The sequence below is a fragment of the Larimichthys crocea genome, chromosome XIV (genome assembly GCF_000972845.2).
Source record: "Larimichthys crocea isolate SSNF chromosome XIV, L_crocea_2.0, whole genome shotgun sequence".
Lineage (NCBI taxonomy): Eukaryota > Metazoa > Chordata > Actinopteri > Sciaenidae > Larimichthys > Larimichthys crocea.
The window spans coordinates 7,568,893-7,596,593 of record NC_040024.1 but is presented as its reverse complement, the minus strand read 5'-3'; the positions used below and the strand labels follow the sequence as shown (position 1 = coordinate 7,596,593).

The following is a 27,701-nucleotide window of genomic DNA, read 5'->3' as shown; positions in this document are numbered from 1 at the left end:
GTCCTTTTTTCTTTTTTTGCAAGAGGTGAATCAGCACCTCTCCACCAGTCGACCTTCCATACTTTGGTCCAGACTGACGTGAACCTTGATGATTGTTATGCTAACGCTCCTCCGCACTCTAAACACACTGAGGACATACTTTCTGACTGCCTTGTTATTTAGCTGCATTGCATAAAGAAAACCCAGTAAAATCATTTTACATTCAACGCGGAAGTTGGTTTGAACGGAAAACTAAATCTCTACTGGCCAACTTGTAAAATTAAACAACAAAAAAAATCGTATTTTTTCCGTTCTTTTTTCTTCGGTACTTTTTCGTTTTTATTTTTTTTTTTTTGTTGTTCTTTTTTTCATTTTTTTTTTCATTTTTTCGTTTTTTTTCGCCTTTTTTGCAAATGTTTTCATTGGTCATTCTTTTTTATTTTTTTTGTTTTTTTGGTTTTTTTGTATGTTTTCATTTTCTTTTTTTTCTTTTTTGTTTTTTGTTTTTTGTTTGGTTTTTCATTTTTGTGTGTTCCTATTGTCTTTTTTTGGTCCGTTTTCTTTTTTTTTGAGGAGGTGATCAGCACCTTCCTCCAACCAGTCGACCGTCCATACTTGGGTCCATACTGGACTTTTAACCTTGATGAGTGTTGATGCTAGCGCTCCTCCGCTACGCATAAACACACTGAGGAACAAACTTTCTGGAATGCTCTTGTTATTTCACTGCATCGCATAAAAGAGGAAAATTTTGTGCCCATAAAAAGAGTTTTACATTCACGGCTGAGGTTGTTTGAACAGGAACTAAATCTCTCCGGTCCCACTTGTAAAATTAAACAAAACAAAAAAAACATCGGTAATTTTTTTCCGTTTATTTTTTCTTCGGTCTTTTTTTCCGTTTTTTTTAATTTTTTTTATATTTGGTTGTTCTTTTTTCATTTTGTGTTTCTTTTTTCGTTTTTTTTCTCTTTTTTGGCATTTTTTCATTTTGTCGTTCTTTTTCATCTTTTTTTGTTTTTTTTTTGTTTGTTTTGTATTTTTAATTTTGTTTTTGTACTTTTTTTTGTTTTTGTTTTTTTTGTTTGGGTTTTTTTTCCTTTGTTTGTTAATTTTTTCTTTTTTTTTTTGTCTTTTTTTCTGTTTTTTTTGCAAGACGGTGAATCAGCAACCTCTCCACCATCCGACCGTCCATACTTTTGTCCATACTGACTTGAACCTTGATGATGTGATGCTAACTCTCCTCCGCACTCATAAAACACACGGGACATACTTTTCTGACTGCGCTGTTATTTCACTGACCTTGCATAAAAGAAAACCCAGTAAAATCAGTGTTAACATCACGCTGAAGTGTGTTTGAACAGAACTAATCTCTCCTGGGGCCAACTTGTAAAATTAAACAAACAAAAAAAACATCTGTATTTTTTTCCGTTCTTTTTCTTCGTTTTTTCATTTTTTAATTTTTTTATTTGTTGTTCTTTTTTCATTTTTTTTTCATTTTCGTTTTTTTTCTCCTTTTTTGGCATTTTTTCATTTTGTCGTTCTTTTATTTTTTTGTTTTTTTTTTGGGTTTTTGTATTTTTAATTTTGTTTTTTATATTTTTTTTTGTTTGTTTTTTTTGTTTTGGTTTTCAGTTTTTTGTCTATTTTCTGTTTTTTTGTCCATTTTTCTTTTTTTGGCAAGAGTGAATCAGCACCTCTCCACCGGTCGTACCTTCCAACATTTTGGTCCATACTGGACTTGAACCTTGATGATGTTATGCTAACCTCCTCCGCTACTCAATAACACACTGAGGAACATACTTTCTGAATGCTCTTGTTATTTCACTGCATGCATAAAAGAGAATGTGCCAGTAAAAGCATTTTTACATTCACGCGAAGTGTAGTTTGAACAGGGAAACTAAATCTCCCTGGTTCCAACTTGTAAATTAAACAAACAAAAAAACAATCTGTATTTTTTCCGTTCTTTTTTCTTCGGTCTTTTTCGTTTTTATTTTTTTTTATTTTGTTGTTATCTTTTTTCATTTTTTTTTCATTTTTTCGTTTTTTTTCCTCCTTTTTGGCATTTTTTCATTTGTCCGGTCTTTTTTAAATTTTTTTTGTGTTTGTGTTTTTTGATTTTTTTAATTTTGTTTTTTTTAATTATTTTTTTTTGTTTTTGTTTTTTATGTTTGGTTTTCATTTTTTTTGTTATATTTTCTTTTTTTTTTTTCCTTTTTTCGTTTTTTTGCAAGAGGTGAATCAGCACCGCTCGCCAACCATCGACCTGCCTACTTTGGTCCATACCTGGACTTGAACCTGAATAGTTGATGGCTACTCTCCTCCGTCGACTCATAAACAGTAAACACTGAGGAACATACTTTCTGACTGGCTCTTGTTGTTTCACTGCATGCATAAAAGAAAACCCAGTAAAATCATTTTCATTCCGCTGAATTGTGTTTTGAAAAGGAAACTATCTCTCTGGTCCAACTTGTAAATTAAACAGACAAAAAAAAATCTGTATTTTTTTCCAGTTCTTTTTCTTCGGTCTTTTTCATTTTTAATTTTGTTTTATTTTGTTGTGCTTTTTCATTTTTTTTTTTCATTTTTTCGTTTTTTTCTCCTTGTTTTGCAGTTTTGTCATTGTTGTCGTCTTTTTTATTTTTGTTGTTTGTTTTTGTTTTTTTGTATTTTTTTATTTTGTTTTTTTAATGTTTTTTTTGTTTTTGTTTGTTTGTTTGGTTTTTAATTTTTTTGTTATATTTTCTTTTTTTTTGTCCTTTTTTCTTTTTTTTGCAAGAGGTGAATCAGCACCTCTCCAACCATCACCGCAGACTTTGTCCATACGGGACTTGAACCTTGATGAGGTTGATGCTAACTCTCCTCCGCTACTCAATAACACACTGAGGAACATACGTTCTGACTGCTCTTGTTATTGTTCACTGCATGGCATAAAGAGATGTGCCCATAAAATCATTTTTACATTCACGCTGAAGTGTGTTTACAGGAAACAATCTCTCCTGGTCCCAACTGTAAAATAAACAACAAAAAAAACATCTGTATTTTTTTCCGTTCTTTATTTCTTCGTTCTTTGTCGTTTTTTAATTTTTTTTATTTTGTTGTTCTGTTTCATTTTTTTTTTTCATTTTTCGTTTTTTTCTCTTTTTTGCATTGTTTCATTTTGTCGGTCTTTTTTTATTTTTTTGTTTTTTTTTGTTTTTTTTGTATTGTTAATGTTGTTTTTTTAATTTTTTTTGTTTTTGGTTTTTTGTTGGTGTTCATTTTTTGGTTATATTTTCTTTTTTTGTGATCCTTTTTTCTTTTTGTGCAAGAGGTGATCAGCACCTCGCAACCAGGCACTTCCATACTTTGGTTCCATACTGGACTTGAACCTTGATGGGGTTGAGCTAACTCGCCTCCGCTACTCCAATACCCTGAGGACATACTTTCTGACTGCTCTTGTTATTTCAACTGCATGCATAAAAGAAACCCAGTAAAATAAATTTTACATTCACGCTGAAGTGTGTTTGAAAGGAAACTAATTCTCTCCTGGTCCCAACGTGTAAAATTAAACAAAACAAAAAAAATCGGATTTTTTTCCGTTCTTTTTTCTTCGTCTTTTATTTTTAATTTTTTTTATTTTTGTTGTTCATTTTTTTTCAGTTTTTTTGAATTTTTTCGTTTTTTTTCTCGCTTTTTTGCAGTGTTTCATTTGGTCCGTTCTTTTTTAGAGTTTTTTTGTTTTTTTGTTTTTTTGTATTTTTAATTTTGTTTTTTATAATTTTTTTTGTTTTTGTTTTTTTTGTTTGGTTTTTCATTTTTTGAACTATTTTTAGTTTTTTTTTGTCCTGTTGTATTTTTTTTTGCAGGCGGTGGGAAGCAGCACCGCACCAACCAGTCAGACCTTCAATATTTGGTCCAGACTGGCTTGAACCTTGATGATGTGTGATGCTAAACGCTCCCGCTACTCATAACACACTGAGGACATATGTCTGACTGCTCTTGTGATGTCACTGCATTGCATAAAAGAGAATGTACCCAGTAAAAGTCAGGTTAACATTCCGCGAGTGTGGTTTTGAACAGAAACTAAGGTCTCTCCTGTCAACCTTGTAAAATTAAACAAACAAAAAAAACATCTTTGTTTTTCCGTTCTTTTTCTGTCGGTCTTTTTCGTTTTTATTTTTTTTATTTTTTGTTCTTTTTTCATTTTTTTTCATTTTTTTCGTTTTTTTCTCCTGTTTTGCATTGTTTCATTTTTGTGCATTCTTTTTTATTTTTTTGTGCTTTTTTTTTGGTTTTTTGTATTTTTTCATTCTTTGTTGCATTTTTTTTGTTTTTGTTTTTGTTTGGTTTTGCATTTTTTGTTCGATTTTTCTTGTTTTAGAGATCCTTTTTTTTCTTTTTTTGCAAGAGGTGAACTCACACCTCTCCACCAGTCGACCGTCCATACTTTGGTCCTATGGATTGAACCTTGTGATGTTGATGCTAACGCGCCTCCGCTACGCATAAACCACTGAGGAACATACTTTCCTGACTGCTCTTGTATTTCACTGCATCGCATAAAAGAGAATGTGGCCCGTTAAAATCTTTTTACATTCACGATGAAGTGTGTTTTGAACAGGAACTAAAGCTCGCCTGGTCCACTTGTAAAATTAAACAAACAAAAAAAAAATCTGTATTTTTTTCCGTTCTTTTTTTGTCTTCGGTCTTTTCGTTTTTAATTTTTTTATTTTGTTGTTCTTTTTTCATTTTTTTTCATTTTCGTTTTTTTCTCCTTTGTTGCATGTTTTCATTTTGGTCGTGTCTGGTTTTTATTTTTTTTGTTTTTTTTTGTTTTTTGTATGTTTTTAATTTTGTTTTTTGAATTTTTGTTTTGTTTTTGTTTTTTTTGTTTGGTTTTTCATTTTTTTGTTAATGTTCTTTTTTTTGTCCTTTTTTCTTGTTTTTTGTGCAAGAGTGAATCCAGCACCTCTCCAACCAGTCCGACCTTCCATAGCTTTGGTCCATACTGACTTGAACCTTGAAATGTGATGCTACTCTCGCTCCGATAACTCAATAAACACACGAGGAAACATACCTTCTGGACTGCTCTGGTGTATTTCACTGCAGTGCGATAAATAAACCCATAAATCATTTGTACATGCACGCGAAGTGTGGTTTGAACAGGAAACTAATCTCTCCTGGTCCAACTTGTAAAATTAACAACAAAAAAACATCTGTATTTTTTCCGTTCGGTTTTCTTCGGTCTTTTTGCATTTTTTAATTTTTTGTTATTTGTTGTGGCTTTTTCATTTTTTCCCCCATTTTTTGTGTTTTTTTTTTTTTTTCGTTTTTTTCTCCTTTTTGCATTTTGTCATTTTGTCGTTCTTTTGTATTTTTTTTGTTTTTTTTTGTTTGTTTGTATTTTTTAATTTGGTTTTTTTTTAATTGTTTTTTGTTTTTGTTTTTTTGTTTGGTTGTTCATTATTTTTGTTCTATTTCGTTTTTTTTGTCCTTTTTTCCTTTTTTTTGCAAGAGGTGAATCAGCACCTCTCCAACCAGTCGACCGTCCATACTTTGGTCCATATGGACTTTGTAACGCTTGATGATGTTGATGCTAACTCTCTCCGCTACTCATAAACCACTGAGAACATACTTGCTGACTGCTCTGTTATTTCACGTGCATGGCATAAAAGAGAAGTGCCAGTAAAATCATTTTACAGTCACGCTGAAGTGTGTTTGAACAGGAAACGAAATCTCTCCTGGTCCCCACTTGTAAAATTAACCCAACAAAAAAACATCTGTATTTTTTTCCGTTCTGATGTGCTTCGGTCCTTTTTCTTTTTTACTTTTTTTTTATGTTGGTGTTCTTTTTTCATTTTTTTTCATTTTTTCGTTTGTTTCTCCTTTTTGCATTTTTCATTTTGTCGTTCTTTTTATTGTTTTGTTTTTTTTTTTAGTTTTTTTGTATTTTTAATTTTTGTTGTTGTTTAATTTTTTTTTTTTTTGTTTTTTTGTTGGTTTTTCATTTTTTTGTTATTTTTCTTTTTTTTTGTCTTTTTTTCTTTTTTTTGCAAAGGTGAATCGCACCTCGCCAACCAGTCGACCTTCCATACTTTGGTCCATACTGAACTTGAACCTTGTGGATGTTGATGCGAAAATCTCTGCCGCTACTCAATAAACACACTGAGGACATAATTTCTGACTGCTCTTGTTTATTTCCACTGCATTGCATAAAAAAAAGCCAGTAAAATCATTTTTACGGTCAAGATGAATGTGTTTGAACAGGAACTAAATCTCTCCTGGTCCAACGTGTAAAATTAAACAACAAAAAAAATCTGTATTTTTTCCGTCTTTTTGCTTCGTCTTTTTCATTTTTTAATTTTTTTTATTTTGTTGTTCTTTTTCATTTTTATTTTTTTCATTTTTATCGTTTTTTTTCGACTTTTTTGCAATTTTCATTTTTTCGTCTTTTTTTATTTTTTGTTTTTTTTGTTTTTTGATTTTTTATTTGTTTTTTTAATTTTTTGTTGTTTTGGTTTTTGTGTTTGTGTTTCCATTTTTTTGTATATGTTCTTTTTTTTTGTCTTTTTTCTTTTTGTTGCAAGAGGTGAATCAGCAACCTCTCCAACCAGCCGCCTTCCATACTTGGTCCATACTGGACGTGAACCGGTGATGTTTATGCTAACTCCCGCCGCGAACTCAATAAACACACGAGGACAGACTTTCTGACTGCTCTTGTTATTTTCACTGCATTGCATAAAAGAGAATGTGCCCAGTAAAATCATTTTTACATGTCACCCTGAAGTGTTGTTTGAACAGGAAACTAATCGCCTCCTGGTCCACTGTAAAATAAACACAAAAAAAGACTCGGTTTTTTTTCGCGTTCTTTTTTCTCGGTCTTTTCATTTTTTTGTAATGTTTTTTATTTGTTTCTGTTTTTATTTTTTTTTCATTTGTTCGGTTTTTTTCTCCTTTTTTGGCATTTTTCCATTTTGTCGTTCGTTTTTTATTTTTTTTTGTTTTTTTGTTTTTTGGTATTTTTTTAGTTTTGTTTGTGTAATTTTTTTTTGTTTTTTTTTTGTTGTTTGGTTTTTTCATTTTTTTGTTAGATTTTCTTTTTTTTTTAGTCCTTTTTTCTTTTTTTTTGCAGAGGTGAATCACCCTCTCCACCAGTCGACCTGCATACGTTGGTCCATACTGACTTGAACCTTGATGATGTTATGCTAACTCTCCTCCGCTACTCAATAAACACCACTGAGAACATACTTTAAAAATGACTGCCTGGGTTAGTTCACTGCATGCATAAAAGAAACACCAGGAAAAATCAATTTTACATGCACGCTGAAGTGTGTTATGAACAGGAAACTAAATCTCTCCCCTGGTCAACTTGTAAAATTAAACAAACAAAAAAAAATCTGTATGGTTTTCCTTTCTTTTTTACTTCGTCTTTTTCATGTTTTAATTTTTTTATGTTGTTGTTCTTTTTTCATTTTTTTTTCAGTTTTTCGTTTTTTTCTCCTTTTTGCATTTTTTCATTTTTGCGTTCTTTTTTATTTTTTGTGTTTTTTTGTTTTTTTGTACTTTTTTAATTTGGTTTTATTTAATTTTTTTTTTTGTGTTGTTTTTTTGTTTGGTTTTTCAGTTTTTTTGTTATATTTTCTTTTTTTTTTGTCCTTTTAGCCTTTTTTTTGCAAGAGGTGAATCAGCACTCTCCACACAGTCGACCTTCCATACGTTGGTCCATAACTGGAATTGAACCTTGAGGTGTTGATGCGACTCTCCTCCGCTACTCAATAAACCACACGGAGGAACATACTTTCGACGCTCTTGTTTAGTTCACTGCATTGCATAAAAGAAATGTGCCCAGTAAATCATTTTACATTCACGCTGAGGTGGTTGGAACAGGAAACTAAGCTCGTCCTGTCCAACTTGTAAAATTAAACAAACAAAAAAAACATCTGTATTTTTTCCGTTCTTTTTTCTCGGTCGTGTATGGTTTAATGTTTTTTTTTTGTTGTTCTTTTTTCTTTTTGTTTTTTTCTCCTTGTTTGCATTTTTTCATGGGTCGTTCGTTTTTATGTTTTTTGTTTTTTTTGTTTTTTTGGTATTTTTTCATTTTTGATTTTTTTAAATTTTTTTGTTTTTTGTTTTGTTGGTTTTTCATTTTTTTGTACTATTTTATTTTTTTTGTCCTTTTTTATTTTTTTGCAGGAGGTGAATCAGCATCCCCCTCTCCAATCCAGTCGACCTTCCATACTTGGGTCCAGACTGGACGTGACCCTTTGATGATGTTGATGCTAACTCTCCTCCGCTACTCAATAAACACCTGAGGAACATACTTTCGGACTGCTCTTGTTATGTTCACTGCAGTGCAAATAAAAGAGAATTGCACAGTAAATCATTTTTACATTCACGCTGAAGTGTGTTTGACAGGAACTAAATCTCTCCTGGTCCAACTGGTTAAAATGTAAACAAACAAAAAAACATCTTAGTTTTTTTCCGTTCTTTTTCTTCGGTCTTTTTCGTTTTTTTAATTTTTTTTATTTTGTGTCTGTTTTCATTTTTTTTTTTCATTTGTTCGTTTTTTTTCCTTTTTTTGCATTTTTTCATTTTGTCGTTCTTTTTTATTTTTTTGATTTTTTTTGTTTTTTTGTATTTTTTATTTTGTTTTTTTTAATTTTTTTTTTTTGTTTTTGTATTTTTTTGGTTGGTTTTTTTCCATGTTTTGTTTCTATTTTCTATTTTTTTTGTCCTTTTTTCTTTTTTGCAGAGGTGAATCAGCACCTCTCCAACCAGTCGATCCTTTCCATACTTTGGTCCATACTGGGACTTGAACCTTGAATGAGGTTGATGCTTAACTCTCCCCGCTACTCAATAAACACACTGAGGAACAATACTTTCTGACTGCTCTTGTTATTTCACTGCATTGCAATAAAATAGAATGTGCGCCAGGTAAATCATTTTTACATTCACGGCTGGAAGTGTTTTGAACAGGAAACATAAATCTCTCCTGTCCAACTTGGTAAAATAACAAACAAAAAAAACATCTTAGTTTTTTTCCGTTTGTTTCTTCGGTCTTGTCGTTTTTTTAATTTGTTTATGTTGTGTTCTTTTTTCATTTTTTGTCATTTTTTCGTGTTTTTTTTCTCCTTTTTTGCATGTTTTCATTTGTCGTTCTTGGATTTTTTTTGTTTTTTTTTGTTTTTTTGTATTTTTTCATTTTCTTTTTTTTCATTTTTTTTTTTGTTTTTGTTTGTTTTGTTGGTTTTTCATTTTTTGGTTCTATTTTCCTTTTTTTGTCCTTTTTTCTTTTTTGGCAGGAGGTGAATCACACCTCTCCAACCAGTCGACCGTCCATACTTTGGTCCATACTGGACTGGAACCGTATGATGTTGATGCGACTCCCCTCCGCTACTCAATAAACACACTGAGGACCATATACTTTCTGAATGCTTTGTTATTTCACTGCATTGCAATAAAAGAGAATTGCCAAGTAAAATCAGTTTTTACATCACGCTGAAGTGTGTTTTGAACAGGAAACTAAATCTCTCCCTGGTCCAACGTGTAAAAGAAACAAACAAAAAGAAAAACGTCTGTATTTTGTTCCGTTCTTTTTTCTTTCGGTCCTTTTCGTTTTTTAATTTTGTTTTTATTGTGTTGTTCGTTTTTCATTTTTTTTTAATTTTTGTTCGTTTTTTTTCTCCTTTTTGGCTTTTTCATTTTGTCGTTCTTTGTATTTGTTTGTTTTTTTTTTTGTTTTTTGTATTTTTAATTTTGTTTTTTTAAATTTTTTTTAGTTTTGTGTTTTTTGTTGGTTTTTTTCAGTTTTGTGTATTGTCTTTTTTTTTTGTCCTTTTTCTTTTTTTGCAAAGTGAATCAGCACCTCTCCAACCAGTCGACCTCACATACTTTTGGTCCATACTGGACTTGAACCTTGATGATGGTTTGAGGCTAACTCTCCTCCCACTCAAGAAACACACTGAGGAACATACTTCGGACTGCTCTTGTATTGCACTGGCATGCATAAAAGAAAACCAGTAAAATCATTTTTACATTCCGGCTGAAGGTGTTTGAACGAAGGAAACTAATCTCTCCTGTCCCAACTTGTAAATACAACAAAAAAAAATCTGTATTTTTTTCCGTTCTTTTTCTTCGTCTTTTTCGTTTTTTTTATTTTTTTTATTTTTGTTGTTCTTTTTCATTTTTTTGCATTTTTTCGTTTTTTTTCTCCTTTTTTGCATTTTTCATTTTGTCATTCTTTTTTTTATTTTTTTTTGTTTTTTTTTGGTTTTTTGTATTTTTTCATTTTCTTTTGTCATTTTTTTTTTTGTTTTTTTTTGTTTTTGTTTTTTGTTTGGTTTTTTCATTTTTTTGGTCTATTTTCTTTTTTTGTGGTCCTTTTTTCTTTTTTTTGGCAGGATGGGATCAGCACTCTCCAACCAGTCGACCGTCCATACTTTGTCCATCTGGGACGTGAACCTGATGATTTGTGATGCTAACTCTCCTCCGCTACGCAATAACACACTGAGAACATACTTTCTGACTGCGTCTTGTTTATTTCACTGCATCGCATAAAAGAAGAATGTGCCCAGTAAAATCATTTTACATTCACGCTGAAGTGTGTTGAACAGGAAACTAACTCTACTCCTGGTGCCAAACTTGTAAAATTAAACAACAAAAAAACATCTGTAATTTTTTTCCGTTATTTTTCTTCGGTCTTCTTGCGTTTTTTAAATTTTTTTTTATTGTGTTGTTCTTTGTTCAATTTTTTTTTCATTTTTTGTTTTTTTTCTCTTTTGCATTTTTTCATTTTGCCGTTCTTTTTATTTTTTTTGTTTTGTGTGTTTTTTTGTAATTTTTTTAATTTTGTTTTAAATTTTTTTTGTTTTGTTTTTATGTTGGTTTTTCAGTTTTTTTGTTAGATTGGCGGGGGGGTTTGGCCGGTGTTCTGTGGTTTTGAAGGAGGGGAAGCAGAACATAGAAACAAGGCGACCTGCCAGAAGGGGTCCGAGAGATCGAAGCAAAAAAAAAAAAGGAGGAGGAGGAAAAGAAGAGAGAGAGTAGGGACCAAAGTATGGAAGGGCGACGGGTGGGAGAGGGGCTGGAGCAACTTTTTGGCAAAAAAAGAAAAAAGGACAAAAAAAAAAGAAAATATAAACAAAAATGAAGAAACCAAACAAAAAAAAACAACAAAAAAAAAGTAAAAAAACAAAATTAAAAAATAACAAAAAAAACAAAAAAAACAAAAAAAATAAAAAAGAACGACAAATGAAAAATTGCAAAAAAAGGAGAAAAAACGAAAAAATGAAAAAAGAATGAAAAAGAAAACAAAATAAAAAAATAAAAACAAAAGACCGAAAGAAAAAAGAACGAAAAAAAATACAGATGTTTTTTTTTGTTTGGTTTAATGTTACAAGTTGGACGCGGAGAGATTGAGTGTTCCTGTTCAAACACTACTTCAAGACGGAATGTGAGAAAAAGATTTTACTGGGCACATCCTCTTTTAAGTGCGATGCAGTGAAATAACAAGCAGTCGAAAGTATGTTCCTCAGGGTGTTGTTGAGTCGAGGAGAGTTAGCATCAACATCATCAAGGTTCAAGTCCCATAGGGACCAAGTATGGAACGGGGGTCGACTGTTGGAGAGGTGCTGATTCACCTCCTGCAAAGAAAAGAAAAAGGACAAAAAAGAAATAGAAACAAAAAAATGAAAAAACCAAACAAAAAAAACAAAAACAAAAAAAATGAAAAAAAAAAAATGAAAAAATACAAGAAAAACCAAAAAAAAACCAAAAAAAAATCAAAAAATGACAGAAAGAAAAAAATGCAAAAAAGGAGAAAAAAACGAAAATGAAAAAAAATGAAAAAAGAACAACAATAAAAAAAATAAAAAACGAAAAAGAACGAAAGAAAAACGACGAAAAAAATACAGATGTTTTTTTTGTTGGTGAAAGTTTTACAGTTGGACGCAGGAGAGGATTAGTTTCCTGTGTTCAGAACACACTTCGAGAGTGAATGTAAATGGTTTTACTGGGTTTTCTTTATGCAATGCAGTGAAATAACAAGAGCAGTCAGAAGTATGTCCGCAGTGTGTTGATTGAGTACGGAGGGAAGGGTTAGCAGCAACATCATCAAGGTTCAAGTCCAGTATGGACCAAATAGGAAGGTCTACTGGATTGGAGAGGTGCTGATTCCCTCCTTGCAAAAAAAGAAAAAGGACAAAAAAAAAAGAAAATATAACAAAAAAATAAAAAACCAAACAAGAAAACAAACAAAAAAAAATTAAAAAAACAAATTAAAAATACAAAAAACAAAAAAACACAAAAAAAAAAAAAGAACGACAAAATGAAAAAAATGCAAAAAGGAAGAAAAAAAAAAAAGACGAAAGAAAATGGAAAAGAAAAATGAAAAACGAACAACAAAATAAAAAAAAAAAAATTAAAAAACAAAAAAGACCGAAGGAAATAAAAGAACGGAAAAAAAAATACAGATGTTTTTTTTTTGTTTGTTAATTTTACAATTTGGAAGGACCAGAAGAGATTTAGTGTTCCTGTTCAAACACCCTGTCAGCTTGAATTGTAAAAAGTGATTTTTAAACTGGGCACATTCTCTTTATGCAATGCAGTGAAATAACAAGAGCATCATAAAGTATGTTCCATCAGTGTGTTTATTGAGATAGCGGAGAGAGTTAGCATCAACATCAGTCAGTAGTTCAATCCAGTATGGACCAAAGTATGGAGGTCGACTGGTGGAGAGGTTGATTCACCTCTGCATAAAAAAGAAAAAAAAGGACATTAAAAAGGAAAATAGAACAAAAAAATGAAACCAAACAAAAAAAACAAAAACAAAAAAAAAAAAATGAAAAAAGAAAAGAAAAACTACAAAAAAACAAAAAAAAAAAACAAAAAAAATAAAAAAGAACGACAAATGAAAAATGCAAAAAGGAGAAAAAAAAAACGAAAAATGAAAAAAATGAAGAAAGAGAACAACAAATAAAAAAATTAAAAAACGAAAAACCGAAGAAAAAAGAACGAAAAAAATACAGATGTTTTTTTTGTTTTGTTAATTTTAAAGTTGGAACAGGGAAGATTTAGTTTCCCGTCAAACACACTTCATCAGCGTGAATGTAAAAAATGATTTTACTGGGCGCACATTATCTTTTATGCAATGCAGTGAAATAACAAGAGCAGTCAGAAAGTTATGTTTCCTCAGTTGTGTTTAGTTGAGTAGCGGATGAGAGTTTAGCAGCAACATCAGCAAGTTCAAAGTCCAGTAAATGGACCCAAAGTATGGAAGGTCCGACTGGTTTTGATAGGTGCTGATTCACTCTGCAAAAAAAGAGAAAAAGGGCCAAAAAAAAAGAAAATAGAACAAAAAAATAGAAAACCCAAACAAAAAAGACAAAAACAAAAAAAAAAATTAAAAAACAAATTGAAAAAATGACCAAAAACAAAAAAAAACAAAAAAATAAAAAAGAACGACAAAATGAAAAATAGCCAAAAGGATAAAAAAAAACTAAAAATGAAAAAAAAATGAAAAAAGAACAACAACTAAAAAAAATTAAAAACTAAAGAGACACGAAGAAAAAAAACGTGAAAAAAATACGATGTATTTTTTTTTTTGTTTAATTTTACAAGTTGGGAGCCAGGAGAGTTTAGTTTTTTCCTGTTCCACACACACTTCAGCCGTGATGTAAAAATGATTTTACTACTGGGCAATTCTCTTTTTATGGCAAGGCAGTGAAATAACAGAGCAGTCAGAAGTATGTTCCTCATGTGTTTATTGAGTACGGAGAGAGTGTAGCAGTCAACATCATCAAGGTCAAAGGTCGCAGGTATGACCAAAGTAGGAAGTCGACTGGTTGGAGAGCTGCTGATTCACATCCCAAAAAAAAATTAAAAAGGACAAAAAAAAATAAACTAGTACAAAAAATGAAAACCAAACAAAAAACAAAAACAAAAAAAGTTTTAAAAAAACAAATGAAAAATACAAAAAACAAAAAAAAAACCAAAAAATAAGAAAACGACAAAATGAAAAATGCAAAAAGGAGAAAAAAACAAAAAAAGAAAAAAGACCAACAAAAAAAAAATTAAAAAATTTAGAAGACCGAATAAAAAGAACGGAAAAAAATACAGATGTTTTTTTTGTTTGTTTATTTTTACAAGTTGGACCAGGAGAGATTTTTAGTTTCCTGTTCAAACACACTTCAGCGTGAAAGTAAAATGATGTTACTGGCACATTCTCTTTTATGTCAGTGCAGTGAAATAACAAGAGCAGTCAGAAAGTAAGGTTCTGCAGTGGGGTGTTTATTGAGTAGCGGAGGAGAGGTAGCATCAAACATCATCAAGTCAAGTCCAGTATGGGACCAAAGTAGGAAGGTCGACTGGTTGGAGAGGTGGCGGATTCAACCTCTTGAAAAAAAAAGAAAAAGGAGCAAAAAAAATAAAAAGAATATAACAAAAATGAAAACCAACAAAAAAACAAAACAAAAAAAAAATTAAAAAAACAAAATTAAAAATCAAAAAAACAAAAAAACAAAAAAATAAAAAAACGACAAAAATGAAAAAATGCAAAAAGGAGAAAAAAAAACGAAAAAATGAAAAAAAATGAAAAAGACAACAAAATAAAAAAATTAAAAATGAAAACGAACCAAGAAAAGAACGGAAAAAATACAGATTTTTTTTTGTTTGTGTTAATTTTACAATTGCCAGGAGAGAGTAGGTTCCTGTTTTTCAAACCACGTCAGCGTGAATGGTAAAATATTTTACTGGGTTTGTCTTATTATGCAATGCAGTGAAATACAAGAGCAGTCAGAAAGTATGTTCCTCAGGTGTTTTATTGAGTAGCGGAGAGAGTTTGTAGCAGCAACACATCAAGGTTTGCAAGTCCAGTATGGACCAAAGTAGGGTGGACTGGTTGGAGAGGTGCTAATTCACCTCCTGCAAAAAAAACTAAAAAAGGACAAAAAAAAGAAAATAGAACAAAAAAATGAAAAACCAAACCAAAAAAACAAAAAAATTAAAAAACAAAATGAAAAAATACAAAAAAAAAAAAACAAACAAAAAAAATAAAAAAGAACGACAAAATGAAAAAATGCAAAAAAGGAGAAAAAAACAAAAAAATGAAAAAAAAATGGTGGACTGGTAGTTGGAGAGGTGCCGATTCACCTCCTGCAAAAAAAAAGAAAAAAGGACAAAAAAAATGAAAAAAGAACAACAAAATAAAAAAATGCAAAAAAAAAGAACAGAAAAAATAACCTTAAGCCTGCCTTTGACAAACTTTATTGAAGTCTCTGTGCAGTGTCAATAATAATGTATGGAGGCGACGGGGCCACAGTCAGACACACTCTACCTAGCTACCAGTCCACCTTCCAAAGTATGGAAGGCCTGATCTTCATGTTGATGGCTTTGAGGGAACAGCAGCTGCCCTGCTAGTTTGAAAAAAAAATGGAAAAATACGAAAAAACAAACAAAAAAAATGAAAAAAGAACGACAAAATGAAAAAAATGCAAAAAAGGAGAAAAAAACAAAAAAATGCAAAAAAAATGCAAAAAAAGAAAAAAGAACGACAAAATAAAAAAAATGCAAAAAAACGAAAAAGACAGAAGAAAAAAGAACGGAAAAAAATACAGATGTTTTTTTTGTTTGTTTTATTTTACAAGTTGGACCAGGAGAGATTTAGTTTCCTGTTCAAACACACTTCAGCGTGAATGTAAAAATGATTTAACTGGGTACATTCTCTTTTATGCAATGCAGTGAAATAACAAGAGCAGTCAGAAAGTATGTTCCTCAGTGTGTTTATTGAGTAGCGGAGGAGAGTTAGCATCAACATCATCAAGGTTCAAGTCCAGTATGGACCAAAGTATGGAAGGTCGACTGGTTGGAGAGGTGCTGATTCACCTCCTGCAAAAAAAAGAAAAAAGGACAAAAAAAAAGAAAATAGTACAAAAAAATGAAAAACCAAACAAAAAAACAAAAACAAAAAAAAATTAAAAAAACAAAATGAAAAAATACAAAAAAACAAAAAAAAATAAAAAAGAACAACAAAATGAAAAAATGCAAAAAAGGAGAAAAAAAACAAAAAAATTAAAAAAGAAAGACAAAATGAAAAAATGCAAAAAAGGAGAAAAAAACGAAAAAATTAAAAAAGAACAACAAAATAACATTTTTTTTAAAAAAACGAAAAAGACCAGGAGAGATTTAGTTTCCTGTTCAAACACACTTCAGCGTGAATGTAAAAATTATTTTACTGGGTACATTCTCTTTTATGCAATGCAGTGAAATAACGAGCAGTCAGAAAGTACGTTCCTCAATGTGTTTATTGAGTAGCGGAGGAGAGTTAGCATCAACATCATCAAGGTTCAAGTCCAGTATGGACCAAAGTATGGAAGGTGGACTGGTAGTTGGAGAGGTCCCAATTCACCTCCTGCAAAAAAAAAGAAAAAAGGACAAAAAAAAGAAAATAGAACAAAAAAATGAAAAACCAAACAAAAAAACAAAAACAAAAAAAAATTAAAAAAACAAAATGAAAAAATACAAAAAAACAAAAAAAAATAAAAAAGAACGACAAAATGAAAAAATGCAAAAAAGGAGAAAAAAAACGAAAAAATGAAAAAAAAAATGAAAAAAGAACAACAAAATAAAAAAAATTAAAAAACGAAAAAGACCGAAGAAAAAAGAACGGAAAAAAATACAGATGTTTTTTTTGTTTGTTTAATTTTACAAGTTGGACCAGGAGAGATTTAGTTTCCTGTTCAAACACACTTCAGCGTGAATGTAAAAATGATTTTACTGGGCACATTCTCTTTTATGCAATGCAGTGAAATAACAAGAGCAGTCAGAAAGTATGTTCCTCAGTGTGTTTATTGAGTAGCGGAGGAGAGTTAGCATCAACATCATCAAGGTTCAAGTCCAGTATGGACCAAAGTATGGAAGGTGGACTGGTAGTTGGAGAGGTGCTGATTCACCTCCTGCAAAAAAAAAGAAAAAAGGACAAAAAAAGAAAATAGAACAAAAAAATGAAAAAAGAACAACAAAATAAAAAAGCAAAAAAAAAAAGAACCTTAAGCCTGCCTTTGACTAACTTTATTGAAGTCTCTGTGCAGTGTCAATAATAATGTATGGAGGCGACGGGGCCACAGTCAGACACACTCTACCTAGCTACCAGTCCACCTTCCAAAGTATGGAAGGCCTGATCTTCATGTTGATGGCTTTGAGTGAATAGCAGCTGCCCTTCCAGTTTGAAAAAAGAATGAAAAAAAATGAAAAAAGCACAACAAAATAAAAAAAATAGAAGAAAAAAGAACGGAAAAAAAATCTAGATATTTTTTTTGTTTGTTTTATTTTACAAGTTGGACCAGGAGAGATTTAGTTTCCTGTTCAAACACACTTCAGCGTGAATGTAAAAATGATTTTACTGGGTTTTCTTTTATGCAATGCGGTGAAATAAGATGGAATGACATAACACGCGCAGTCAGGAAAGTATGCTTCCTCAAATGTGTTATGCGTAGGGCGGAGGAGAGTTAGCATCAACTCGTCCTTGTCGTGCACACTGAAGACGTCACACACAACAAGAAAAGACAGATCACAACACGTTCACTCACAACCAGCAAAATGTTTCTCTTAATCTGTAGACACAAGTTTATCTGACTTTCTTATTTCTCTTTCATATTCTTTTTTTTATGTTTAATAAGCAGTTTTTTAAAACAGATTTCTTCTTCTTCACTTTCATACCACGACCTGTTTAATTGTGTGTAAATGTGCGTGTCCATCCACCTGTATGTGTTCCATGTGCGTTTGTGTTGACTATCTCCAGCTTGATTATCTGGAGGCGAAGTAAGGCCTGATCTTCATGCTGATGCCTTTGAGTGAATACCAGCTGCCCTTCCAGTTCATCCACACTATGCCGTCGTCTGTGCCGTGCTTGGCCATTTGTTTAGTGTAGGCTCCGCCTATGTAGTATCGGCCATTGGGATTAGCTGAGTGGCAGCGGTTGTACCACCAGCCACCTCCGTCCTCCCTGGAGCACTGTGTGTAGGGATCACCGGGGTTCCTGGTGTAGGAAAGCATGGACAGAGAAAAGTGTAAATCATTGACGTTAGGAGCCATTTTTAGATACAATTTAATGGCCCGGTCACATCTATCTTGAATGACCTTGTGCACTTATTATCCTGTTAGCAAATATATTGTTTCTATGATTGTGGCTCTCTAGTGTTAGCATGTACAGTTCCCAACTACTTGTACCGGCAAATAATTTCAGCTGTAGAGCCTTTACTGGATGTTTTTGTATTCCCAACATCAGATACTGTTTTTTAACAGAGGGAGCCATGATATAACACCATCTATCTATCTATGTTGCCTTAAGCCTTAATGTTGCTAGGCTAGCAAATTTCTTCAGGTCCATTGTTAACCCAGTTTCTGGAGGCCCGTGTAACATGTTCTGTCAGTTTAATTGGAGAACTGGTCGGTTGACTGAATTACAAGATTCTTTGGCTTTTGTCCTGTGGTGTTACTGTAATCTTGTGATCACCAGCAGGGATGCCTACCAGTTGTCGTTGTCTTTGTCGTAGGTGCTGAACATCATGCCGTTGTGAATCGTCATGGTGCGGTTTTCACCAAAGAGTTCTGAGGATCCTTCCATGAAACTATTGCCAGCATTACCGGAGTAACCATCGACTGCCAATACAAAATTGGACGCATCTGATTGGATGGTGAATTGTTGATACTGGGCGTAGACCTAAATGACAACAGAGAGCATTAAAGTTTCATTTCAAACTGACTCCTGTCTCTTGTCTGCAATACCGTTTTTATTGTATTCACTTCGGTTATATTTATTGTAGTCAATAAAAAAAACCCACGGTTAAGTCAGAACAAGTTTTTCTTTAGGTGTGCTAGTTGTTTTCCTGAAAATAAGACATGAAAGCCTGATATAGCAAAACTAAACCTTATTTTTACTGCTTGTAAATAGTAGCAGTAAATCAAATAATCATTTGTGCTGTAAATAGAAACTTACCTTGGCTCCTGACCAGTCCTCCATCTCAATGAGAACCTCAGTGGGACCCATCTTGGTTAAGTAACTAATGCGGTCATTACCCAGCCAGTATTCACCTGTCACATGACAAAGCAAAAAGGTCAGTTAACCACAAATTTCTAAATGTTAAAGTGTCTGGTTTCCACACCAATTGACCCTGGTAAGCTTCCTTCAACACTTTCTTTGCCACTTGTCACTTACTCGGAGTCTCACAGTGACCCTTGCCAGAATCGAAGGCAACATTGCCGAAACCACGTCGATAGTCATCCCAGCGTCGGCCAAAGTCAACACTGCCATCAAGCCTGTTCTGAATGAGAAGCCATCCTGTTGAAACAAAAGAAGTTCTCTTGTTAACGTCTACCTAAATACAGCCTAAACATCCAAATTAAAGTCTAATGGTGCAGGTGGCCTCACTGAGTTACCTCCATTCTGGGTAGTCTGATCACAGAAGACCTTGTACGGTGGGTAGAAGGTGTCAGGATGGACCATGTACATCTGGGAGTCTGTTCCTCCACGACGGAAGATGTCCTCACACTCCTTACCTGAATCACACAGGATAGTGGTAAACACAGAAAAAGTAAGTTCATTGTTTCTTCCAACACTTTCATGGGATATATTGAACGCTGCAGTCTCTACAGGGCACTGCACTCACCGGACACCACTGGTATGGGGCATTTGGTTTTGCATGGTTCTTTGCACACCTCGCTCTGGGCATGGATGGCCTTCTCCAGCTTCTGGATCTTCAACTTGATCTTTTCCAGGACTCCCTGCAGCCACAGCACATTATGCATTAGATTAGGGGTGTTTGTAGTCTTTAAGGTTGGATGCACTAGATTCTGGGACCTGTAGATCACTTTAACTGATGCCATTTGTTTGGTTTATTTATTGTACTTTTTGACTCATATGGGTTCTTATTTACCTGTAGCACTCTGATGTTGGAGGGGAAGACAGTGTCTACCGTCTCCTTGATGTAGGCATGTTGTTCCTCTACGTTATCGCTGTACTGACCAACCACCCTGTTGTTGTCTGAGGGGAGGAAGAGATGAGAGAAAAGTGCAAAAGGGGATATTTGAACTCTTGTACACAACCATTTTTAAGTGCACAATAATATACTTGTGATTTACGTGTACTTAAGACATAAGCCTGTTGCTTTTGTTCCAAAATGACAAACCGCTGTCACAAAAAAAGATAAAGCTAATCTGTTACACACATTTTTCAACAATAGTTGACTTTTTACCCAATATATATCTTTTGGGATATTATGTTGTATTTGTCATGCGATATAAAAACAACAAACAAGTATGCTACTCTTCTACACACTGTGTTATTTTTCAGTAACCATGTCTTATCATAGCTGAACTCAACAACAGATTAACAGAGCGACTGAAGACATTAGGTTAAATGATTTTACTGTTTGAACACAAAGACGGAGCTCATCAGGTCTTACACACCGTTGATAACTCGCTGCCTCTCCCTCAGCGAATTGGACATGCTGTTGACGTAGTTGTAGACGTTGTTGGATGCTCGGGACAACTCATCCACCTGAGGCTTGAGCTCCCCAATGGACTAAAGATGACGAAAATGTATGCAGTAATTAATGAACAAATAAACAGAAGATCAGTCAAACCTATTTCCACGATAAGTTCTGTTGTGGCGATTGCACAGCAATATGTGAATGAACTCAAAGAAATTAAAATATCAAATGTATTTACCATCTTGACGTTCTTCTCTTGCTTCAGCAGTGTGGTCTTCAGCTCACAGCCATTGGGACACAAAACACCCTGATGGATGGGAGAATCTTTGGTTAGTTCTTTCAATGTTTTTTTATTTTTTCCCCTTTTCTATTTTCAATTCAAATCCAGCAAAAAAGAAGTTACTGGATCGTAGTGGTTTGAAGCACTTGAGCACTGACCAGTTTCCAAAGAAGAGGAGATCTTTTCTAGGCAGCCATTGACTTCTTTGTAATTTTTTTAATAATTCTACACATGAAACCCAATTTGCTTGATCCGGACACATAACTCCACACAATCACATTGCATTAGTTGCTTTTTTTGTCAATATAATGTCATAATTAGGAAAGAAAATTAAGCACAGATTTACACAAAATAATAAAAGGGTTGCTGTTTTTCTTTAAATCCACCAAAAAGAAATACGTTTCTTGTCATGCAACAATAACCTTGATCAAAATAATGAATTTGCCTCTTAGAACAAAAGCATCTACAAACATATGCTATGCTTTTGAAAATGGCCAGCAGACGTGTGTTAATGTGTGGTTGTCTTCCTACCATCTCCTCTGACGCATGCGTGCATCCTCCGGCATCTGGCTGCGTCACCTTCTCTTCTTCCTGAGGTTGTCCAGTTGGAGCTGGGGCGGGGCGGCCTCGATACCTGGACAAAAAGCACCAGGCATGTCATCAAGGTGTGAGACACTGTTGGCATGGAATAGTTTTAGTTTGAACTGGATAAGAACGGTAAAGTGGCCATTCATCCCGTTATTCATAAAAACTTTAATGTTTCATTATTTAGGTTTTTAATGATGTCAGTCTGTCCATTGGTCCCAACTAAAATATATTTGGTTACCCAAGTCAGATACTCAAACAGAGTTGACTCATTTGTCTGTACTCATGGGAAATAACTAAGTACATGTACTGTGCTATATTTAAATACAATTTAAATATAATATTTGCATGTGAAAGTACCTTGAGCCACCACTGATAGGCGGCGGGACGTAGCGGTTAGGGCTGTAGCGATCCGTGCCCCTTGTTAATGGACGGTGACCACGAGCACCTACTTCCTACAAGAGAAAACAAGACATGATGAGGGAATTAAATAACAAAATATCAAAAGAAAGTTATGATAATATAGTTTTTCTTTATTCTACGTACTGTTGCATTTTCTGCTGGCTTGCTCTTTGAGTCCTGTGAAAGAAAACAGGAAAACTATAGTGAACACATTTAAATATTTCAATCCTCGTTTCTGACAATTCAAAATAAATCAAACTAAAACAAAAAAAAAACAAAACAAAAAAACAGTGGTGTGACATGTTACATGAAAAAAATCCAAAATGAATTAGAATTTTTGTTATAAAATAATCTTGTATTTATCCATTACAACAACACAGTTTTGTAAAACAATAACACATTATGATTATAATGGTTATGTTTAAAGTCAATGATATTTTATTATTTTCCCCTAGTAGTAGTAGTTTATTAGTATTCTAATAAAAATATGCTGTTTCAGATAGTAAATACAATTAAAATGTAAAAATACAAACCAAAACAAAACTTTGGATAAATATAATGCTATCTTTAGAGAGGTCTGTTCATTATATAATATAGACACGTAATGGCAACACTTACTGTGTCATAGTCATCATAGTCCAGATTGTCCTGAGCCCAGGCCGTGTACACACACAGATACAGCAGCAGCAACGTCCGCATCGTTCACTGTGGATGAAGTTACTCTTTTCAAATTGCAGTCTTCAGTGTGCCTTCACTCCCTTTTCTGCCCCTAAGTCAGATTTGAGCAGCTATTTATCCTCTGAGTCCATGTCCACCCCCTCTTTTATTGACCTTCTAAAATTGGTCAACATCTGCTGGGACAGTTTACCTAACCTGAGTCACGGTGGTGCATGCTCAGTCTGAGAGTGTGGCGTTTGCAAAGGAACAAAAGGGCAAAAGTACCCAAGAGTTTACTGATTAGTCAGAGTTTGTTGTACATATGTGTGAGCCAATTCTGTCATCCAAACAGACAGGTTCAATACTGCTGCTGTTGACCTTACATCTCCAAAAATGCTCGTTTTGTCCAGTAATGTCTAGTTTGAAAAGTAACATTTTAAATTTATGTTATTTACTTGACAAATCCACTGTTTGCCGAATAATGTTTTAATGTTAAGACGGCCTAAGCCAAGTGGAGGCCTTCATCTAAAAGAGTTTATCTTAGTTGAAAAAGTTGCTTCCAGAAATAAATATACAGTATATATATATATACATATATATATAGTATACTGTATATTTAGATTTATTGCTTACCGCCTGAGGCTGTGTAAAATATCATATTGTGGAATTTGAGGAGTAAAATCAGGACAGTGGATAATAGGAATAGGAATTCAGTGTCTTGCTTGCTTGATGTTTAAATATTTGATATCTTCCAGAAGTGTTTTTTTTTTACCTTTGGTGTCATATTTGTAGATTTTGAACATTGGGTTTTGTTTGATGATATTATTAGAATAACATGTCCTGTTACTGTGAATACTGTCAAAGCTTTTTTTGTGAAGACGTCGCAGTTGTTCAATCACTGTCGGGAAAATAAGGTCAAGTGAGCAACTAATGTTTGTCCAAGTCCAAAAGGTCCGTGGTGCTGAGTTACGAAATCACAGACGTTAAACAAACAGATTTGTTTTTGCCATATATCATATTTTTGTGTTTTTTCCTCATCTAATTTATAACCACTATCTGAACAAAACTCTTATTCTAATGTCAGACAAGAAATTCAACTTTAATCCTATCTGGGGATCAAATTAGCACATTTGAAAGTGTGGACAGATCAGATTCCCCACAATGTAAACCTGAGAATCACAGTGTCACTGTGTAAAACCGATTTTTCAAATTTAAAGCCATGCCACACATTATGACTCATGTGTCTGATACTCACTACGAGTCAGCAGAGTCCAGATCTACTGACACAAAAACAGAAAAGTCACAAAAAATAGACTTATTACTCTTATGTTGTAAATTCAGGCGTCTTATTTTGTGACACAGACCACTACTTGGCAGTTTAGTGCTGTGCATTTCTTTTATTGATATAATTTCAAAATATTCTTAAGTTTTGTTGATACTAGAATTACAATTCCTGCATCAGATATAGCACACAGAACAAATTACAAATTAGACTGTCTGGCTCATAATCAGGATGAACCAAAGCTTTTCAGGTGTGTGCAGAATCTGTTGATCATAAACGACAAAAACAAGGAAAGAGAGCAGTGGGAGAAACTCCGACTGTTGGATCCAGCAAGGCGTAGAAGTCCGTTTTTGACTGTCAGCTCTGAGTTCAGGCCCGCTTGGAACAAACAAACGGGTAACTCTCTGTGCATGTGGCAGGGAACCACTTCCAGTTAACTGCAGTGAGGAAGAAACATTTATATCTGGTTACATACTTCATGTTTTAGTAATCGTCTAATATTCTGACTGAATTACAGTTTTTGGCTTTGGATTCTCTGATGTTCTTTACAACACTGAATGTGCAGTTAGCATAAATGAAGTAAGTTAAGGTGTTAGTCAAAACACAGTGACATCAGTACTTTCTGACATGTATGTATATAGCATGTATTAGAGATGCACAGCCCTACGGGGACAGAGTGTATAGCAACCACCAGATGGCAGTCTTATATTTATCCTCAAAGAAAAATATAAGAGGCAATCAAAAAGATATTTATGACACTGTAAGCTAGTCTGAGGTTTATACATTTGGCAGCAATTCATCCTTCTTAGGAGAAAATGAGCGAATAGGGATGCATATTTTTTTCTGTTTGATCTACTTCAGTATGATCAGTGATTCCCCCCCAAGTGTCAGATTCTGTTTAGTATATTCTATAACTTGCAGAATAGTATTAGTAGACAATTTAAAATTTCTCAACACTTCAATATATTAGGATTAGATTTTTAATATTAAAAGTTTGTATGTGTGTTTGTGTCTGTGCTACTTACATCCATAATTCATCTTCAGACAGTGCTCATCTGTGGGAAGACTGTGGGGATTGAACCAGTTCTGGAAGTCAAACTTGGAGCCGTCACACCACATCCAAAAAGAGGTCTGTGGATAGAAGGAAACAGACATCGTAAATACATAAATACATTATATTATTTATGTTCAATCATCTTCATACTACTTTTACTTTACTCATACTCTTACCTTTTACTGTGTTTCTAATTTGTAGTTTTGAATTTTTGAAAGATCTCAGTGTTTAAAATGTGCTATTATCTCTAGTACATAGATTTATAATTTCTTCTTTTTTTAAAAGATATTTTCTAAGCCTTTTTTAGCTTTATTGTACAGAGACAGCTGAAGAGGAATGTGGGGCTGCTGCGGCGAGGACTGAGTCTTCGTACATGTCTATCAGCTGAGCTAAACGACGCCCTATAATTTTTAAAAAATGAACTACAAATTTAGTGACCATTGCTAAAACAACATGTACTAAGTTTATGGTAAGTATTTCTCTATAAAACTCACAGACGAACCTGTATTGGTCAGACCCGAGTTGACAATTGAGTTTGGAAAAAGTGAGTTTGGATGTAAACACAATAACAGAATCTACAAAATTAGATAATAAACATTGAATAAACCAAAAGATTTCCATACGTATACAGCATCTTGGCCACCGATCCAGGTTTCAGGGAAACTGGTTTCAATTCTGGTCAAAGCCTGGACGAAGCGATTCTCCTCATAACTGTGGATTGACGCCAGGTTTGCCTCTTCAAACAAACAGTAAGCCTGTAGGCGACGAGAAAAGAGTTTACTTCCACATTTCATTCCTGACTGAATGCATGAGCAGCTCAGGCATCAGTCCCCACCTCAGCTTCTATCCATGTCTTTGGGGTGTCGTGGAAGATGTAACATTTTCCGGCAAAGTGGGACCAGCCGAAGGGGCAGTTGAATTCACCTTCTACAAAAAATATGTTAAATATTTTACAGAGCTGCAAGTCAGCTGCACAATTCATGCTTTTTTGGGTTTTAGAAAGCTTACATAAACATTTGAAATTAAACAATTTCTGTGAAATGACTATTATGCAGTTTACACAACAAAAATCAAAATGAGACAAACACTCGTACCACAATTAACAGGCGTGACCCCCGGTGGCGTCCTTGTGTTCAGTACCTCCTGTCCGGTGAGGATGTTAACGCACCAGCAGTACCCAGTCGACCCGGAGCACTGCTGCGGTAGGAAATTCCCGTTCATGTCACACTGCGGAACAAACGCCCCGATATGTTGGATGGTGTGCTGGTTTATGTACTCGCAAAGGCCCATTTGTCTGGAGATGGTGGGGATGGTGGAGTTGATGGGGTTGGCTCGGCTTAAGGTCAGGATGGCGCAGAGTGCGAGAGATATACTGAGCAACTTCATGGCGACGGTGATGAAGTGGGAGTGTGGCCTGTGAACGAAGATTTACGTTTTTGTTAGTTTTGCCTTACACCACAAAATTTGACTCCTTTACTTGTGAGGCTGACTTAACCATTAACCTATCTATAAGCCGAGTGTATCCAAAGATCCTGAGTAATATCCAGTTAAAATGCAACAAACATTTTTCACTCCAAACTCACTGAGGGAACCTTCATCTGCAGAACATAGACTTCCAGGCCGAGTTGATTTCTTTTGTAGATTCTTCGCACAGATTACTTGATCAGCAAGTAATCTGTGGTGCAGTACTATAGTTTAGCCTGTCCAGCAGTATATAAAGTAGTCAACATACAAGTCACTTTATGTAAATGTGTTGATAATACTTTTACTTTTAACATTTCGCAGAGTTCCTTTTCTACCACTGCCAATACCAACATTCAAATGAAATCATTCTGTCCATGGTAATAAATGCTAATCTCATCTGCAAAGAAGTGGAAAAATGTTTGTGTGTTCTGAGTTCACACCAAGGTAATTCCATATGTACGGCCTTTATTTGCGCTGCATTTAAACAGCAGGATAACAAGAACAATTTAAAGTAGACTCACCTCGTTCAGGACCAGCTGCCGTGTTCAGCCTGATGTCTGGCTTCAGCTTTCTTTTATCCTGCAGATTACAGACGCCTCTCCTGTGTCATTATTTGATTTCCCACGACTGTGCCGCTTTGAGATCAAATGTTACACTAACAATGAACTTATTTGTTTATTGTATAGCAGCAGGAGAGACCCTGTTTTTTCAGACTATTGTAATCATGATGAGTTTTGGGTTACAACATTTTTTATATGGGCCTTTCATTTCATTGTTCATAGTATCTTGTTGGGTCTCAGCTTCCCAGACTATCTTGTCAGTTTGTACTCTTTAAAGCTGCTCTTATTTAAAGCCTTGTATTATTCCAGTCTAGGTCATTTTGAGACTGAACGATCCAAGAATCTCTAAGATTCCAACTATCATGCTTTAAACCTAAAAACTAGCCAAATTCTTATAATGCCCCCTTGTTATTATTCAATATATTATCATTATCAGTGAGTAACTGATGCCACATACTGTCATAAATCTGAATTATGTCATTATGGGGAAAAAAAACAAATCACTATTGTAACAACAATCTGACCTGTAGATAAGTAATCTGAAAATCTGAAAAACAAACCATGACCCAGGTTATAAATCAGGCTCCTGTGAATCTTCCAAGTTTTAAATGAGCCCGCTCCAACATTTCTGTTATGTGATCCTGTCATGAACACATAGTTAAAAACACAAATAACAATACATTCATTGTGACTAGCTCTTATTTATTTAGTGCTGCTGTGTGGTCAACAGACTACTGCAGAAGAAAGTCTTTCACACTATACATTAGATTATAAAACTACGATTTTTCCTAAAATGCAGGTTTGGAAAAATGGTTTCCAAACAAACTGAAGTTGGTTCCATAATTTCAGAGAAACTCTAAAAAACATTGAAGGTTACAATGACAAGCGATAGAGATCAAAATTATTAATTCAATTTCAAATCATAACAGAAGTTATCTCATGACACTTTCCACATGGAGTAGCTCTTGACTGTACTGTATAG

General features: G+C 33.6%; 2 protein-coding genes across 4 annotated transcripts; both read right to left on the bottom strand.

Moving 5' to 3' along the window:
* Window positions 1-17,604: 17,604 nt before the first annotated feature.
* Window positions 17,605-22,404, bottom strand: fgb (fibrinogen beta chain). Its single transcript, NM_001303382.1, is given in 13 exon segments — window positions 17,605-17,983; window positions 18,477-18,667; window positions 18,944-19,038; window positions 19,163-19,285; window positions 19,384-19,503; window positions 19,614-19,728; window positions 19,881-19,987; window positions 20,413-20,527; window positions 20,674-20,742; window positions 21,247-21,349; window positions 21,661-21,755; window positions 21,847-21,879; window positions 22,321-22,404. Coding segments are annotated over 13 exon segments (1,479 nt in total). The 5' UTR covers window positions 22,402-22,404; the 3' UTR covers window positions 17,605-17,751.
* Window positions 22,405-23,146: 742 nt separating this feature from the next.
* On the bottom strand, window positions 23,147-27,101 carry LOC109140372 (galactose-specific lectin nattectin). 3 transcript variants are annotated; one of them, XM_019267070.2, is made up of 7 exons: window positions 26,681-27,101; window positions 26,279-26,395; window positions 25,790-26,109; window positions 25,531-25,622; window positions 25,319-25,450; window positions 24,667-24,772; window positions 23,147-24,078 (listed from the first exon to the last, which is right to left on the bottom strand). In XM_019267070.2, the coding sequence occupies exons 3-7, from the start codon at window positions 26,079-26,081 to the stop codon at window positions 24,011-24,013; spliced, it is 690 nt and encodes a 229-aa protein (XP_019122615.1). In that variant the 5' UTR covers window positions 26,082-26,109; window positions 26,279-26,395; window positions 26,681-27,101; the 3' UTR covers window positions 23,147-24,010. The 3 variants fall into 3 exon arrangements, with proteins under 3 accessions (XP_019122615.1, XP_019122613.1, XP_027143455.1); XM_019267068.2 differs by lacking the exon at window positions 26,279-26,395; XM_027287654.1 differs by lacking the exons at window positions 26,279-26,395; window positions 26,681-27,101 and having other exon boundaries at window positions 25,790-26,236.
* Between the last annotated feature and the right edge of the window lie 600 nt (window positions 27,102-27,701).